At 45.5% G+C, this 17,939-nt stretch overlaps 1 protein-coding gene across 4 annotated transcripts in view; it reads right to left on the bottom strand.

The window, feature by feature from the left end:
• The window catches only part of Grm8 (glutamate metabotropic receptor 8), a 795,023-nt gene extending 780,926 nt beyond the window's left edge, over window positions 1-14,097 (bottom strand). The window contains exons 1-2 of one of the 4 annotated variants that reach the window (XM_028762574.1): window positions 13,250-13,492; window positions 4,031-4,841 (exon numbers count right to left, since the gene is read on the bottom strand). In XM_028762574.1, the coding sequence (XP_028618407.1) occupies window positions 4,031-4,540 (510 nt within the window). In that variant the 5' untranslated portion in view covers window positions 4,541-4,841; window positions 13,250-13,492. Of the gene's footprint in view, window positions 1-4,030; window positions 4,842-13,249; window positions 13,493-13,915 lie in introns of those variants that run through there. The other 3 variants (XM_028762575.1, XM_028762573.1, XM_028762576.1) reach the window with 3 other exon arrangements.
• Window positions 14,098-17,939: the final 3,842 nt, after the last annotated feature.

Raw genomic sequence — 17,939 nt, forward strand, 5'->3', positions numbered from 1 at the left:
TCCTCTTGTAACCCATGTGTCTTTGTGGACATTAATGTGAATTACTCCAGTAGCAACGTGTCACCTTTAACCTAGAAAGCTCAATCTTTACTCAAAGTAAGACATACATTTAGTGTTTTGAGAAATCGATTTCCTCCCATTCAAAAAGGATGAAAAATGTTCCAGGGAAAGAAAACTATTTGAGCTTTTCCTAAGCAAACAAATTTTGGTTCTAGGCATCACCATTAAAAGTTTCCAAAAGATCCCTGATTTTGAAGCTTTTTCTTGTCCTCATCATCACCGAATTTTCAAAGATTTAGAATCCTAGACATGTCAATTATATCTTTGAATCTAAGGGAGCTTCACAATTACACATCATCTAAACCTATTAACTTGACATAGAAGTCACCTAGACAACCACTCTGCCTAATATCGGCGTGTGTGTGTGTGTGTGTGTCTGAGTGTGTGTGTGTGTGTGTGTGTGTATGTGTGTGTGTGTGTGTGTGCACGCATAGTAATGTTTAAGTTCAAACCATTAAAAATATGATTCCATTTCCAACATATCTGACGGATGTTGAGTCACGGCCACTCCTCTTGGTGAAAACAGAGAAAAACAAAAAATTCTACTTATTCACAGGCCCTGAAGTTGAAAGCTCTCTTTGGAGGTGATGAAAACAGTAGCAGAAGCTGGAGATACCCTCAGACTGGGAACTTCCCCTCTGGTGGAGACTCAATGGTGTGTAGGCATTTCCTATCCCCAGGAACTACCTACCAGGCTCGGACTCCCTTTCCAGCTCTCCTCTAAGCTAAGGGGCTACATTTTCTCTTTTGCTTCAGAGATTTGATAAGAGAAACCAAGATAGAACAACACCACTTCCTTCAAGGACCACGAGGAGTGAAGTTCGACACATGGATTTCTGTGTATCAGATTCTATGGGTGACATGCTGTCCTGCAAGGCTAAGAATGGCCCTAGATTCACTCCTAAAACTTGCTTCCGCTCATCTCATCATAGCATTGCCTTAAGAAAATTAATTTTTTTTCAAAAATGAAACCATATCTCAATCGCTAATGTAGTAATCTGTTAATCATTTCTTTGACGACTATGACAATATTTCATGTCAGTCCTGACATGTGAATGTAAGCAGAAGTCATCCACACTAAAGCAGGCTGTTTTCCTTCCCATGAGCAGCCACTGTTATCTCCTAATTCCAGTCACTGTGAGGTGCAAGCTGAAGGTTCCACATAAATCCCGATACTCTGAATGGAGGCAATACAACAAGAAGCTGAAATTATTGACTTTGCATTCTTGTGCTTCACATTCAGTTGGAAGATGGGATCAGCATCTTCACACAACCTTTGCTGGTTGACTCTTGAAGGAAATCACTTTTTTCAAATCTAGTAACATAGTTAGGATAATGTCTCTCTGTGCCTGTGTGCTGATGGTAGGAAGGTCATCTACCACAGTCACTGCCCTCTTCTGGCTAGAAGTGACCTCCTCCCATCAAGGGGCATCCAGGGAAGCCCTAATGTGTGCAGGCAACTATCTCTCTAGAGATGCCCTGCACTGATTGTGTTTAAAGGACCAAGAGTGATCCACCCCATCAAATAAAATGCTTCTATGAGTATCCGAAAATATCAAAATAATTGTCTAATAAGAGAAGAACCAAGCAAAGACAAGCCAAGATCTGCTTTATAAAAATAAAACCTTTGGCTTGCCTTTAGGTAGCCTGAAATCTCCTTCAGCCGCCTAGGAATCAGAGGTTACAACCAAGCATATTTTGCCTGCATTTCCTCACTAAAGAAACCCAACAATCTAATATAGAATTATTTTTATCACTGTCATAGGTAAGTTCATTCTGCGAACAACAAAAAATAACAGAAATAAGCTTTGACTGTCTCAGGTAAGTGTCTACCTTATCTCCTTCACCCAACTCTTCAAATCCTTGTGTGCATTAGGAGGGTAACTAGACTACAGAAAATCTATAAAAGCAACTATGGGATGATATCAAAGTAATTAATATATACAGAAAAGATCCCATAAGGGAGAAAATCATCATGAGGGTTTTCCTCATCTCTAATTATTTGTCTCAACCACAGTCACTGAGTTAGAAACTCAAAAAAAAATTTTTTTGGTTATTTTATTTATTTACATTTCAAATGTTATCCCCCTTCCCAGTTTCCCTTCCACAAACACCCTATCTCTTCCCCCTGCCTCTATGAGGGTGCTCCCTTGCCCACCCACTTAGTGCCCTAGCATTCCCCTATGCTGGGTCATCAAGCCTCCACAGGACCAAGGGCCTCCCCTCCCATTAATTCCAGATAAGGCCATCCTCTGCTACCTATGCAACTGGAGCCATGAGTCCCTCCATGGGTACTCCAGTTGGTAGTTTAATCCCTGGGAGCTTTGGGGGATCTGGTTGGTTGATATTGAAAACAAGTGAGGAGGGAGATTGAATTGGAGAAAAGAGAAGGCTGGGATGGCTGGTCTGCACTGTAGCCATGAACAGGAAATAGTATGAGATATGAAATAGGAAGACCAGGGGAAAGGGGGGGGGAATCCTGAAGGACTCCTGGCTTTGAGCCTTGCCTCTGGGTTAGAGCAGGCACACATCCCTACAACTGCCTAGCATCCCTCAAAGATTCCCAGAGATGGAGAGTGAGAGACCTGTGACTGCCAGTTCTCATCAAGTCTTCCCACTGCCAGGAGATTCTTCTAATGTCCTGCTAAAGTGTCTCCCATGCTCCCTAGGGCCTCTTTGTGCCTCTTCAAACTGCCTTAGACATGAGAGGCTTCAATGAGATACAGAGAGCAGCCTCCTCATTTAATGCAGTGTCATCAGTCTGAAACCAGCCATTAAACCACCTCTTAGTATTCTTGTCTCTGAATGAAGGGGATTCAGGCAGAGGCTGTGCAGCCTCTTGGGGAATGTTGCTGAGAGGGTTCCAGTATGAGACTTAGGTCAAGCTAGCTTGTCCCCCAAGAAATCTTCCCAGGCCAGAAAGTCTTTGATTCTATCCCTTTCATCCTTCTTTTGTGAATTTTTCCATTGCTTTGTTCATTTTCACCACTCTGTCACCAGTCCAACGTTAAATCTGAATGCATAGGACTAGTTTTTCATAATATAAAATGAAGCCTCATAAATTCAGGTTCAGTTGGAAAAACCAAGTCCCAACAAGTAAGAAATCAAAGTGAAAAGTATTTTCAATTTAAAGAATCATGTCTATTTCAAAAGACTACATAATGGATATTAATAAATAAGATGAGAAAGTTAATAAAAACGGTGAGTTACAATAACTTTATTTTATGGTACTTTTTACTTTCAAAGTGTTTTCACATATATTATTTCATATTGGCAATTTTAGTCAATATATAAAGTGTACAGATAATAGATCATCAAACCTAAATCAAAATGTCTGGATTTCTTCCTGCTAAATTTGAACTATTAACTCAATGAGAGAATTATATGTAATTATATTTCCAGTCTGCATCACAGTGTTCTGAATTAATGAGGTTCTGCTCTCTCCAAGTTACAATAAGCCTGACAACTTTATGGCCATCTTATCTCCTGGAGTGTCACTCCCTTCTACACATTAGCAATAAATACTGTTTCTTCACACAGGAGTTTTTGTCATAACAGAGCATCCCACCTCAAAGAAGTTTCACCGAGGAAATTATCTCACATGTACCTCAGGTAAAGAGGAAGTGTTCTGATCAAGGTGCAAAGGGTCAATTATTATCTAAAGATGCTTGCTTTGACCTAAGTGAGCCTCCGTTGAGGAGGTTGTCCCATGACGGCAAGGACCAAACACTTCACAAAACTTAACCAACATTCTCTTTGGAGGACACAATCAGGATTAATGCATTCAATCATAGCTAAAGGAACTAAAGTGTCACTGGTAGAAACACAAGCACAGAATGCCTCACTTGTGAAATCCAGCATCATAGTGCTATGGGTATCTTCATCTCCACTCTCTTCCTTAACCCGCAATTGGAGTCACAAAGATTGCTGATTCTTTCATAATGGTTAAAAAGACAATGTCTTTACCTACCTTAAAAAGTCTTAAAATGTTAGCCACCATGATGGACACGGAGCTTGCTGCAGCACCTATGACACCAGAAATCTTGTCAGGCTTGGTGAATATGGGTGGGTCTCCATTAGCACACTTCACGTCAGACGCATCTTTCTCTATCAATGCCTGCACGAAGGTTAGTGACTGCTCCAAAGCATAGGTGTCCCTGGAACATGTGTCAAGGATCCGGACACCCAGAGTGATATTGGAGAGGAGATCAGGGTCCTTGTTAATCTGGTCGATTGCATACAGCATGGCCTCAAGTCTGTGGATCCCCTTTTCCTTCTTCAGCTCCCCACAAGGCACCCCTCTTTCTCCCTTGGCATGTACAGGAAAAAGACCCCCCAAAATGATGTCCCCATCCACCCGGATGGAATGGGCATACTCCTGGCTGTGAGTTCTTTGCATCATTGTGAGGATCCAGTAGAACTTGGCAGTCAAGAGGAAGAAGCAAGGGCAAGAGGCTGAGCGCTTTCCCTCGCATACCATTTTCTCCACGGGTGGTATTGCAATCAGCGACCCAAAGTTTATTCTTGCCACAGAAGAAGGGGGACCACCTGAGGCTGCACCTTCTGGAGGCTACCATCAGGGCCCATGGGGGAAGGCTTTAGGGATTTCAGCAAGTTTTCTTGATTTGAACTTCACAGTGAATTTCCAACAGATCCTCTGTTCAAGTTTATTCCCACATAAAGTTGGCTTGCAAATAAATTAGAATAACATCTGAGGTTCTGATGTTGGGATGAGGTCAACAATTCACGTCCTTGAATTCAGCCCTGTAGCAGAATTATTCCTGGGGAGAAGAGGAAGGAAAAGGGGGTGGGGGAGATTCAGTTCAGTAAGGTTGTATTTTTCATATACTCAAGACCTGTCTGAACCAACTTTTTTATTTCTCCTAGTCACTAAGAACTAACTCTTTTTTGGTCCCCTGTGATTCTGAACACCTGGCTGCACCGCATCTAAGCAGGGAGATTGATGACATGTTTAGAGCAAGAGAAACAGAAAAGTATCAGCAGCTTGCTCTCCTCTTTCAAGCCAGAACATATTTTTATTTATCATTTTATTTCAATAAGGTCTTATTTCCAGAAAGGTAAAATTCCTGTGATTGATGACATTATTTCTTCTCAAATCTGCTTTATTTTTTTTGGAGCTCTATAAATTTAGTATTTAAATCTTGTCCACAAGATAATGAAAGGTTATTTTCTGTGATGTAGTCAACAAAACAAGCCAGTCATCGGTTAATGACTTTTTTTTTTAAGTATCCCAGAGTCCCCAGTGGGAAACAGTGACTATTCAATAACAGAAAAGGAAGAAAGGAAAGAAGAGAGGACAGGAGAGACAAATCACCAAAAGGTCTGAAAATATCTTGCAGCTTGAAGAAACATTTAGCCCAGAACACCAGCTACCTCATATCAATCATCCTATTGTTCTCTGGTAATAAAACAAAGACTCAAAAATTAACCACATAGAGAGGGTTATGTGTGTAGATTTTCCTGTTACTGTTGTCAAGAGTTCCCAATTAATCTGTCAGGGTGAAAGCGATGGCCACACTTGCAATTCTGAAGAAAACACACCTTGATCTGAGAACCACTAGGAACACATCAGAGCTGGAGATCGGAGAACTCCTTAATTTTGTCTGACTCGGTGCAGAAAACAATCATTTCGTCAAGGCTAGAAATACCCCAAAGTGAAAGCCTTCACAGGCAAATGGAGAAGAAACTTCATTCTGGGGACCTCGTCCTTGAATTCCACAAGATCTTTACAGAACAATTCTGAAGAAGTTTAACCGAAGAAGAGCTGACTTAACATAGGGAGTCTGAGGCTTGAAATGTACACAGAATGAAGAGAATAAGCAGCAACAGTGTATTCTGGCAGGATGCTTAATCTAATGTTCATTTCTAACCTATTTACACTTGGACCTGAATTCTGAAATCTGGACCGTTTCCCTCCACCCCAGCCAACCAACATCTGCTTGCGTTTCCCATTCACTCGTTCGAGTTCCAGTTCATAAAATTCTCTTTCCATCTTCTTTGTCCTGAAAAAAAGGATGGTACCTCCCTGGGGGACAACTGAACATATGTCCAAGTGCCTTCAGAGAAACTTGTGCTGTTTTTCACTTCCGGGTTAGAAAAGAGACTTAGCCGCCGACCACTGCGCTGACTTACTTCCTTGTGCACTGGAAACCCCAGGCAAGCGCTGACCCCTCTGCTAAGCCCTATCCAGACTTCCTGCACAAAATGTTCCTTGACCCCTGGTTCCGGCTGTACCTTGATTACCTCTACCCTGCCCCAACTAGGTAGTCCTTTCCTGATTTCCTCAATACTCGAGTCATCTGGCAGCTGCTTTCCCCTCAGAGTCCGTAACAGTCTGACCTGAAGTAGTTCCCAAAAGGAAACATTTAGGAAGCCCACCTGTGTTTCTGGAGGAAACTGGGTGTACAATTAATTACTGGTGTGTACAGCTAGAACTATGTCTTACAGTCTCACTAGGAAGAGTAGTAACATCATGGCAAAATGTCATTAACTCTGATCACTAATTTGGATTTGGAGACCAAGTCCACACTAGCCAATCCTCGAGTACATGGACAAATGAAGGAGAAATTCCACAGCTAGGGGCTGTGCTTCGAAGCCTCTCTTCATTATAACAAGCCATCTCAAGGACAGTAGACACATCTAAGACAATAAACAGTTTTCAGCTATAGACAAACATGGACTTTATCTGGTCACGTTTCCACATCTACTCATGAGGCATTAAGTTAGTGCCATTGAGGATTTAGTCCTAGAAATTATTTTTAAAAAATGTTCCCATTTGAACTATTGGTATTTACATTAATGTTTAGTCTCTTTAATTTCTCCTAGGTCTGTTCAGAGCTCTAATCTAAAGAAAGGCTGGAGATATGGAGAGCAACCGGGCAGGAATATTTGGGTTAGCAGACAAGGTCAGTGAAATGGAAAACAAATGGTTCCACTTGGACTACCCTTTATGGGACAGCTTGCTGGATTTTTGCTCAGGTTTCCTCTTGTGCTGTACACAAGCTCTCTAACCCTTAGTTTTCCTATCTGTAAGGGGAGACAGAACCTACCAACAGGCACACACTGCAAAACTGTCTGTATATATGTATGTATGGTCATATATGTATGTATGTATGCTCAGTAGCCAGGCTTCGACCTTGCCTATTCTTCTTTCTCTACTGAAGTAGAGAATCTTTTTGACTATTTGCCCAGATGAGAATGTGATCAGTGAATTCTGTCTACTGAAAAGTAAAATCAGATAAAATATTTAAATACTGAAGGAATTTCCGAGTTCGATCCAATGCCATGAAAATCATAGCCCTGATAGGTTCAGTTTCCCTTTTAAATTCTAAAGGGAAGATACATGAGTGAGAGTGTGAGGAAGGGTAAATGACAGCAAACTTCATGTTTCACGACATAATCTTGTATTGCTTAATCCAGCACTCCTAGAATTCTTGTGGACTTTAATCCAAACTCATTGTTGAAGTCAATATTTTTAAAGAAATATTGACCTTCCTGGGCTACAGATCCAAACAGCTTTGCTTCATGTGCTGTGTTCGATTTGAAAGAAAGTAGCTTTTCTCCCAAGCTGACCAACTCCTGGGCTTGTTCCTCCTTCCCCTTCCTCCTCCTCCTCTTCCTCCTCCTCCTCCTCCCCCTCCTCTTCCTCCTCCTTCAGCTTTTGTTTTTTGAGACGGTTTCCCTATGTAACCTTGTCTGTCCTGGAACTCACTCTGTAGACCAGGCTGGCTTCAAACTCACAGAGATCCACTTCCCTCTGTCTCCCAAGTGCCTGGTCTAAAGGCAGGCTTCTGATAGACTTCTCACAAAAGATGTGAGTCCTGTTCTGTGGAAATTCTGAGGTCATGGACTCATCCATCTCACCCTTCTTTGTTCCTTCTAAGCACTGTACTACTGACATGGACTGTCTGTCCTCTGTACCTAGGTATCTCTACAAGCACATTCGGCAAAAGGCCCATGTTTTATTTTCTATGTATGTTCCCTATGTCAAAGTAAAACCCTTGCACATAACAGTATCTCTCATTATTTAAGGGAGAGGAGGAAAATAGCTCAGATAAAATGAGTTCAGTCCTAAGCCCACACATAGTAAACAGCAACACCCCCAAAATCATCAGACCCCTAGGGTGGACCCTGTTCTTTGGGACAACCCCAGCAGTGCAGACATCGGCTGTGACAGTGCGGTAAGGGGAACAGCCTAGCCACCCCACAGAAGTCGTTCATTAATGTTTTGGTTAGCGCAAGAAAAAATAAGGGGCCGGACAATTGTGGGTTGTTTCTAGAAGGGATATTTCTGAATGCCTCAAAGGGTTGAGAAATATTCAAACTTCCAAACTTCAAATCTGCTTTCTTGGCTGCTGTTGCCAATTGAAGGAGACCACCAGGACCTAAGGGGTCTATCAAGATCACCCCTGCCTTCCTCCATCCTGGATGGAGCACTGACAGAAGTAAGAGTCTCGTGCAGAAAATAATACCTTTAGCCAAGAAATATAACTTTTCTCACAAAAAGCAGTATTCTCATCCTTTATCTTTCTGCTTTTTAGCAAAAGGGGCTATCCTGGGGAAGCACTGCCATCAGCTCCTAAGGCTGCAATTCTGTCTATGTCCCAGACTGCTACCTGTATGGATCAATAGTGAGAACAGAGTGGATCCCCTTCACTGGCAACAGAGGCCTGGAATTGGATCTTTGTCTGACATTCAGTCACAAGCTGGGGACAATGCACGGGTCACCTCACCTCTGTATGCTTCTACTTGCTAATCTGTGAAATGGTGGGATGACCTTCCCAACTCTGAGGTGGCTTCTGGCTCCCTGCTCTGAGACTTAGGTATTCAATAATAAAGGGCTATGGGATTGCACTCAAAAAGGAGACCAAGGCTTTGTCAACCGGGAACAATAACCGGTTTTGTTTGCAAGCAACACTGGCCCCCATCAGTGAGAGGAAGTTCTAAAAGCTCATTTATACTAGCAGGGAAGATATTAAGGAAATCGGATCCAAAAGATGCTCAACTACCAAACAGATAAATTAGGTGGTGGTTATTTGCATAACAAAAGAATTCACCACAGGTTTTCTTTAAATACCTAAACTCCATGCATTTTAAAAACAGTCTGATTTAGTGGAATTCAGTTTACATCCTTCTTCGTAGATAACACAGCTACTGCATAAAAAGACCACATTGAAGGAACCAATAGGCCATGTTTATAGTATGTATCAGATCAGAAGAGGGAAAGAGGGTGAAGCCAACTTACTGAATGAGGTCACGAACACTGTCGCATTTCTTTCTAGACTTCACCTATGAGGTTGGCATCACACCCTCATCTAAAGTCTCAGACCAGAGTTTACATGCAGGACTGCAGTTACATTCTATCCCCTATCCCAAAGCCTCTGGGTTTGAGACTCTGACCTGACTATATGAGGTGTTAGTTGGATGCGTGGGGTCCTAGAGGAGTCTCGGTCTAGTCCTTGGGTAAGTTTGTAAGTTAGTTAGTTAGTTAGTTAGTTAGTTAGTTGTTTTTTTTTTTTCTGAAGTGGAATTGATTTCTGATTTCTGCCCACCTGCTAGGTTGTGACATCAGATGTCACAATGTACATAGAAATATTTTTTAAATTGTATTTAAATGATCTAAGAATGCACAGGGGTAGCATTGGTTTAGTAACCAATCCCAGAACTAAAACATTTGACCTGTAGGTCATACTTAGATCTTAGGAAAACACTTTCCCATGAGCAGCAAGAAGGATCAGATCTTAGTAACAGGCGTGTATCCAAGAATTAACTTTGGAAAGTCCAGATCAAACAGGAGAGCTCAACGGAAAATTGGAAGGCACAAAGAGAAGTCAATGCAACTTCAGCATCTGACCTGAAGGCCACAGACACAGCACCCAAAGGGCCATTCTTAAGAGACAAGACATTCTTCTGCAGTAAAAACAGGAAGACTTCTTAAGTGGTAAGCAGGGAGACTTATTACCACAGGAAAACCCAGCCAGCAGATTTGTATCTTAATACATTATCTTGCCTGGAAAAGTAGGATATCATCAATGCATGTGTTCAATAACCTCTGTATAATCATCTGGGGCTTTCCCTACATCTTCCCGTTTCTCCTTACCTGCTCCCTGCCCTTTACAGAGCTAGCTCCTTCTGCCCACAGGACTGATGTATCCTGTGGTCAAGGACCTCTAGGCCATGTTTCTCTTAGCCTTGGTTCTCCCCGGGGAGTAAGTAGATTCATCTACAGGTGTCAAAACCTGATGATCTCCCTCCAACTAGAGCATTTGTGTTTTTAAAATGATTCCTAAGAAAAGCCATCATATCTTACCACCATTAGTGAGACTGGGGTATAACCAAAAAGAGAAAAGAGGCACCTTCTTTCCACTGTGCCCCTCAAATCATTCCAGCAGTGATGGGGCCCAGATGAGACAACACTATGTTCAACATCTTTCTAGTCAGCAGATGAGCCTGCTCCAACTTGGCAAAGCACTGAGAACTTAAAATCAAAGAAAACATAAGTGGGTGGGTAGAGAAGAAATAGAGGGAGGGAGGGGAAAATGGGGGAAGAAAGAGGGGAGAGAGAGGGGAGAGGGATGGAGAGAAAAAGAAGGGAGGAAGGGAGGGAAGGAGAAAGGGAGAGAGGACAGGAGGAAGGGGGAAACTGAAACTCTAATTCCTAACAGAAAAAGAAAAGCTCCCTTGACTTGAAATGGAAATAAAAATACAATACAATAGACTGCCAGGCTCACATTGTCTCCTAATCTCCAACTACAGCATGGCAAACCCAGTTTGAGAGTCTGGTGATACCCAATCAGGCTCTGTCCTGAAAGCAGAAACAATTTCCTGGACCTTTTAAAACCAGCCTATTCAACAGGCACTGGGATGTGGCTAGATTTTTGCTGTAGATCTAAGCAAAAGATAAATCTATGCGGCACCTTCTTCTAAGATACGGAGACAGCAATAGCACTCACAGACTAAAGCAGGGTCCTCTTGATGTGTGCCCCAGTGGGAGAAGACCTTGAGAAAGAAACCTAGAAGGGAAAACATCCTTGCTGCCACAAGCATGCCTCTGTAGTATTCAGTGCGTCATGCCCTAAAGACAATGGAACATTCTTACACAAAGATTGGCGCTTGATACTGCCAATGTGAATGTCAGCTGGGCTGTTTGCTGCATAAACACCAATTAAACAAGCCCGGAAGCAGCTTCAACCTGCCCAGCCAAGTCTGAAAAGAGCACATCACTCCAGACCTCTAACTTTCCCCTGCATTCCTCCAGTTCAGCTCAGCTGGGCTTATTCTTTCCCTCTTCCTTTTAGATCTGAATGGTTAGAACTGTTCAATCAGCCATAACTTTCATGGGGGGGGGGCGAGGAGGGAAGGAGCAGAGGGAGGGGGCACACAACAGGACAGATCTGGCCGGCACAACCTAAATAGAATGAACTGAGCCTACCAGACAGTATTCTGCTGTGTTGCTAGCATCTTCCTTATTCTGAGAAAATGTCTCCTAGAAAGCTTCCCCTCCTAAATTGTCTTCACATCCCTTATTTAAGAGCAGATATTCTCTTTATCTCGGATGTAGTACAACCTGTAGTTGACTCTGAGATAGGAAAATTGCATTAGAAAATCATTTCCCTGGTGAATGGGGCTCTTTGCAAAATTATCAAGCCATGTATTTGCAAGACCCAGAGAATGCCTTTTACACAGCTGAGATTGTCTTCTATCTAGATTATTCACAAGCAAGTGACCAAGGTAAGCTCAAGAGGTTCCTGTAGCCATTTGCAATTATTGACAAACAGTTTTATAACGGAAAATGGAAATTACAGTCAAGTGTAATAAGCTGTTTATCCAAGATCTACCTGCTGGTGGCTCTTTCTCTCTCTACATTTTCTTTCAAGCAAAATATAAGCTATCGTCGTCGGAATGCATTTGTCCTGATAGTAATTTTTCTTGCAAATACCTCCACCTCAAACCCTGTCTTCAATTCTTCTACTGGTAGGATTAATAGCCAAGATTCTAGTGTATTCACCGATGTTCATGAGAGCCCCACTGACCGGTCTATGGGAAAAGATCACCCCCAATTGATTGATACGGTATTCCCTCCAGGGGTGGAACTCCCTGGGGGTGGGGTAGGACTGAGGGGCTTGGGGTTTAGAAATTCACACGCCACCACTATCCTGGGCACACACACATCTTATGAACCCAGGCTTCTCAATTTGGGCTAGAAGCAGTTCCTCAGGGAAGCACAGGGGTGCCTTCTTGCGCAACGGGTGACTCGCACGCGCCTCTGCATTTCATTTGCACCAAAGAAGCGTGTCAGACAACTGGGGGTGGGGGGATGCTGGGGGAAACACGATTCTGTTATATTTTTCAGCACTGCATGAACCTCCAGGGACCTCGGAGCCGTTTGAGTAGATGGGCTCACACCGGCCTCTTGGCTGAGAGGTCTCCCTCTAAAATCTCAGGCAGTAGCCTCTCATCCCATCAGGGGTCCCCTTCTCTCCCTCCCCCCCCCGCCCCATCTCCTTTTTGCCTCCCAGTTCCTTAGAGCATATAACCCCAAGGTAGGCTAGAGCCTAGGGCCTCGGGGAAGGACCCGGTTACTCTAGCTTTTCCGGGGCTCCCCGGCACCGCCCCAGTCCCCCTTTACCCCCACCCCCTTTGAACCCTGGGCTTCAGTCTCGGGCGCGCACCAGTCTGAGAGCGCCTCCGCCCCCGCCACACCTGCTGGCCGCAGGCACCCACACCCCTCTCTGGTCCTCCTGACATAGGGGCCACTCTGACCGTTGAGTGCTGCCGAGGAGCTGCAGGGAGCGTCTGCCTTGGCTTCCGAAACTCTAGATCCTTGAGTCCTCTTCTATTCCCCCCACCCCCAACAGGACTCGAAACTCCAGCGTTTTTCCCAGAGCTGCGGGGGGCGGGGGGGGGGGAAGGGACAAGGAAATCCCAACCTAGTGGAGCTAACTCGGAGACCGCAAACTCAAGGCAGAGTGTGAGCTGTACCGGGATGTGGGTCTCGAGACCCCTTATACCACCAGGCTTTCCTGCGACACTCCCCCCCGTATCTTCCCCCAGATCCTTGTTAGAGATCCATCTAGCCAGAGTTCAGGAAAGCGGGGGTTACCCCAACTCATTCCGGAAGCCGCTAACTTCGGAAATCCCTCCTTTTAGATTCACATAACCAAGGTACCTGGGCTTCTTGGCCGAGCAAGTCCAGATTCCGCCAGGGCAGGTCCAGGAGGTCACTCAGGCCAGGCAATCCCAGGCAGAGCGATTTAAAATCCTGCCGCCGCACGCCCTGTTAGAGCATCCTCGGAGCGCCTGCCCACTCCCGTCACCCTTCAATCTCCCATTCACAGTCTAAACTTTTGGGGGAATCACATCTCCAGAGCTTGGGAATTCCAAGCTAAGCTCTCTCTATTCCGCACCTCTTCGCTGGAATGTAATCATGGAAAGACAAGAGGGGTGGCCGCCTTGTTATTTGCAACGTAAAATCAACAGACACCCAATCAAGCTCCAGTGCCCGGCCAGCCCCTCGCCCCCTGGTGCCCACTCTCCCTCTCTCCCATCCGCGTCTCTCCACCCGCCAGTTCTTTCCTCAGACTCGGATATGCAAAGCCATCTACTTGTACTCAGAAAAGGCAAACCATTAAAGTACTCTGAGAAGAAAGCATACACCTGGTTGTCAGCTGCATGGTTTGGGAGGAGAAAAATAGAAACGGTAATAAAATCGGGGGATCCTACTTTTGCAGCCAGCTCAGGGTTTGGGGGAGAGTTGAAAGGTGGGGGCTTTTTTTTGCTGTGCTTCAGCACTTCCTTTCCTCTTCTGTGCCTGCTGCTCGGCGGGGTGTCTTACCCTGCTCCCCGCAGAGGGCGAGGTGAGGAAGCCCGTGGGGGACCCGCAGCTCCATATCAGCGCTGCCTACGCCTTGGCCACCGCGCGAGGCGAGCACCACGGCCGCACTTGTGGCTGCTCTCCGGGCTGAGGGGGCTGAGCTGGCCGTGCCACCCGCGAGTCTCTTCCATGTGAATAACAAATACTCCCACCGGCGGCCGCGATTGGTCTACGCCCGGCGCCTCCCGATCCTCCGCCCGCGGCCATTCACCCCACGCGGCGCGGGGAGCAGCGGCCCGGATCGAGCCCGGGTTCACCAATCGCTTCGCACCAACCAGTCACCCCGGGAAGCGGGGTGGGAGGGATTCCCGAGGGGCAGAGACCCGGACGTGAGTAGGGACAGGGTCACCCCAGTGGCAGGACCCCTTCACATTCAAGTCTGAATCAACTCGGAGTTCTGTTTTTGTTTTGTTTTTATGTATAAGCCCCACCAGCCCCGCCCCGGACAAAGAAGGGGTTTGAGAAGATAGGGAGAGGAGGGGTTGACGAGGAGAAGTAGGAGATCCGCGCCACGGCGTAGTGAGCTCGGCACCCACGCGGGAAAACGACACCGATGTCGACCCGAATCAAGGGAAACTGCTCTGGCGAAGGCAGGACCCCCCACCCTCCCAATGAGCACAACTCCGAGGAGGGCGAGCATGAAGAAGACGTGACAGATGACAAGTGTCCTGACACTTGCTTTCTTTTCAGTGATGTTCAAAGTAGCGCCCGCAAGCCTCGTGCTTCCTCATAAAGTTTGCCTCCCGCTAGCGGCTCGTCTGCCCTAGGTACTGCCCTGTGACTCGGACACCGGAGGGTGCCAGGGAACGCCTTCTACCGCGCCCCTGGAGCTGGAGGAGGAGTACAACCCCACTGCGGGCACTGGGGACCAGGCAACCAAGGCGACTGTTATTTTGTAGAGAGGATTCAAGGAGCTCAGATTAAGGCAGGAAATTCCTGAAGAGCTCCCTAACCCAGAAACCTCAGGATTCCCTCCCATCCAGCCGCTGGAAACCCGCTGGGCACCGGCCCCTTCCTCCTAACTATCGCCCCAGATACCTCCGCTAGGCGCTCGCCCCGCGCAGAGAGAAGGCGGGAACTCCTTGCCGCACCTCCCTGCACCAGGGGTGCTCTGGTCCGCCTGGCTTTGGGTTGGTGAGAAAGTTCCATCTAGAGGTGACGGCGCGCAACTGCAGCCCAAGACCAGAGCCCAGAAGAGAGGTGTACTGGAGGAAGGCGAGATGGGGACTTGTAAGCGTGAAAAGAGAAGGGTGGAGAAAAGAGATCAGACTCAGTAGCTACAGAGATTTCTTTCAACTTCATAAGGATCATGAACTTTATAAGCTTCGTCACAAGTCACTTGTCTGGACTCCAGTGTGCAGGTTCTAAACCTTATCCTGTTCGGGTTTCTTTGACTTTTGGATAAACTCTAAAATGATCAAAATTATTGATCTCTCGCTACAGAGGAAGAAAGAGATCTTGATTTAGAGATAAGCTTGGAAAGTGCTGAGCCTGGAAATCGGAACTAGAAATTCCCATAGGTGATTACCTCCCTGTACCTTCCCAGTGCTCTAGGTTTTCCCAAGGCTGGCATCATTAAAGCGTGACATTTTCAGTGAGAAGACAGTAGTCTCCTCCCTGGGTTCCCAAAAAACCACCCAGACCCTCTTAGCAAAGAGTCAGCTAGTTTGCAGAGTCAGAATCGGGACTTCCTCCCTGCTCAGTCATTCCGTCTCTTATCATTCTTCTATGGCTGAAGGGAGGGAAGAGGAGTTGGAGGAATAAGCCAGTACCACACATCTTTTTAAGGTGGAGTGAAATGGGAACCGATGCAGACATGAGACTGGGTAGGCTCAGAGGTTGTGCTTGTGCTGTGGAGTCGAGGGGTTCCCTTGGGGACTTGAATTGCTTACCCTCGGAGGGAGGTAGTTTTGGCAGCCTGGTTTCTATGCAGGCAACCGGGACCAGACAGAGGTCACCAATCTGGGGTTTGAACTCACCTAGACTGACAACCTGTCTCTGAGCAGGGCTGTTCTAGGTAGTGTACAGAATTGAAAAAGAACCCTCTCTAGGCTCTTTGCTATGTGTGTCTTGGTACACGTAGATGAAAGATGAACATAAAGGCAGCAGAAGACAGGTCAACTGAAAATACTCTGAAAATCGGAGCAGCCGACCACATTCTGGTCTTCAGGGTCTGGATCAGAATCCCTGCGGCGTTAATGCCTAGTGTTAGCCAAGAGGGCAATGCTCTAGCGGGCCCATTTCCATAATGAGGACAACACAGCTGGCTGTGGCTTTGGATGGTTTTGACAAGGCCCAGTGAGCTGCTAAGGAGAGAAATGGCTAAGGAGCCGCTTGTCTCCTTTTCCTATTGATCATCACCTGCAGAGAATGTCTTCCAGGCATACTGCTGCCCTTTCCGGTGCAGCCCTCTGAGAAACAAACAGGCCTGGTCTCTCTTAGGGACAATATTCCGATGCTCAACCTTGTATCACTCTTAACTATTCTATTGATGCACACTATGGAATCATTGTCACTCACACCCAACATGAAATCTGGTCATTAGGGAACAGGATCTTTCTACATACAAGCATTTCCAATGACTTTATCTAGAAGCCCCTGAACAGCTGACTTGGGCTCATACATAGATTAGAGTCTACCGGGAGTAATGTCACAGGAGAGAGATTGCTGCAGAGATGACTCATAGGACAGGCAACACTCTTTTGGAGGAGACGCCTCTTATCTGAACCTGGTTTATCAAGCCTTGTCCTGTCCTCTGCTTCCCTTTTGGTACAGTGTAAGTCAAGAGAGTATGACCAAAGCTCAGACAGCCCAGCCTCGACAATCCTGTGATTCTGGAATCATCCACCTTTTCTCTTCTTGGAATTCCATTTCCTCCACTATGAAAATAGTCTTTGCAAAGTGTCTGACCTCATCATCTATCTACCACAAATATTTATGCAAATCAAACATATTTCCTGGTAGTTAATCCTCCAAGAAGATTTGAATATAATCTTCTCATTTTCAGTTGATTTAAAATGTGAGAAACTGTCCATGTGTTGGAAAATGCAAAAAGGAACAAAAAACAATACCATATGTTTGGGGGCCATTTAACTCAAGCTGTGAGATACAGTCCACATGTGGAGATTTATGCTGCAGTTCCTGGTTTGGGGCAATCATTAAATCTGGAAGGCTACTCAGCCAAGAGGAATTGCAACCCAGATTGTGGAAATAAAGACAGTACTTCCCTTGCTAGGCTTCTGAAAACATCAGGGATTGTATCACGTGGGCGTCGCTCAGTTTATTAAAGTTCTGGCTGCTGGAAACAAGATCAGACATGTTAGACTGATGATCACACAGAGTCAGCGAGGTTCATGAGAGCAATGTGGTCCTGACTTCCACAGGTAGTGCATACCTGCAGAGTGGAGGGTCAAGAGACATTGTAGCCAAGATAACTTATAAAATTATGAAAGAAAGCATGTAGTCTGTGGCTTGCCTATAGCTTCAGGGTTAGTCCAGGATCATCATAGGAAAAGCAGCAGCAGGCTGGCCAGCAGGGCACTGGAGAAGTAGCAGAGAGCTTACATCTGATTCCCAAGTTGGAAGCAGAGAGAGAGACAAGGCCCGGTGTGAACTTTTGAAACATTCACACCCCAAGTGACACACCTCCTCCAAAAAAGCCACACCTCCTAATCCTTCCTAAAATACTTCCATCAACTAGGGACCAAACACTCAAATATATGAGCATATGGAATTATGGAGGCCATTCTCAGTCAAATGAGCCCCAGGGAAAAATCTCAGAGAAGGTACACATAATACATAAGGTATATTTGCATCTCCGTCATCTTCATTTGTTCCCAGAAACACAATCTAAGTTGGAAATGCCATGGAGTATAGTTAATTAGGAGAAGGCAAGGTGGTGAGGGGGGAGGAGGATATCCCAATTGTCAGGAAGAGAAATGAACCAAGAGAGTTATCAAGCCAGGTACTACTATGAACACCTGAA

This window comes from Grammomys surdaster, unplaced genomic scaffold, assembly GCF_004785775.1.
Source record: "Grammomys surdaster isolate TR1022 unplaced genomic scaffold, NIH_TR_1.0 134, whole genome shotgun sequence".
In the NCBI taxonomy this organism is placed as follows: Eukaryota; Metazoa; Chordata; class Mammalia; order Rodentia; family Muridae; genus Grammomys; species Grammomys surdaster.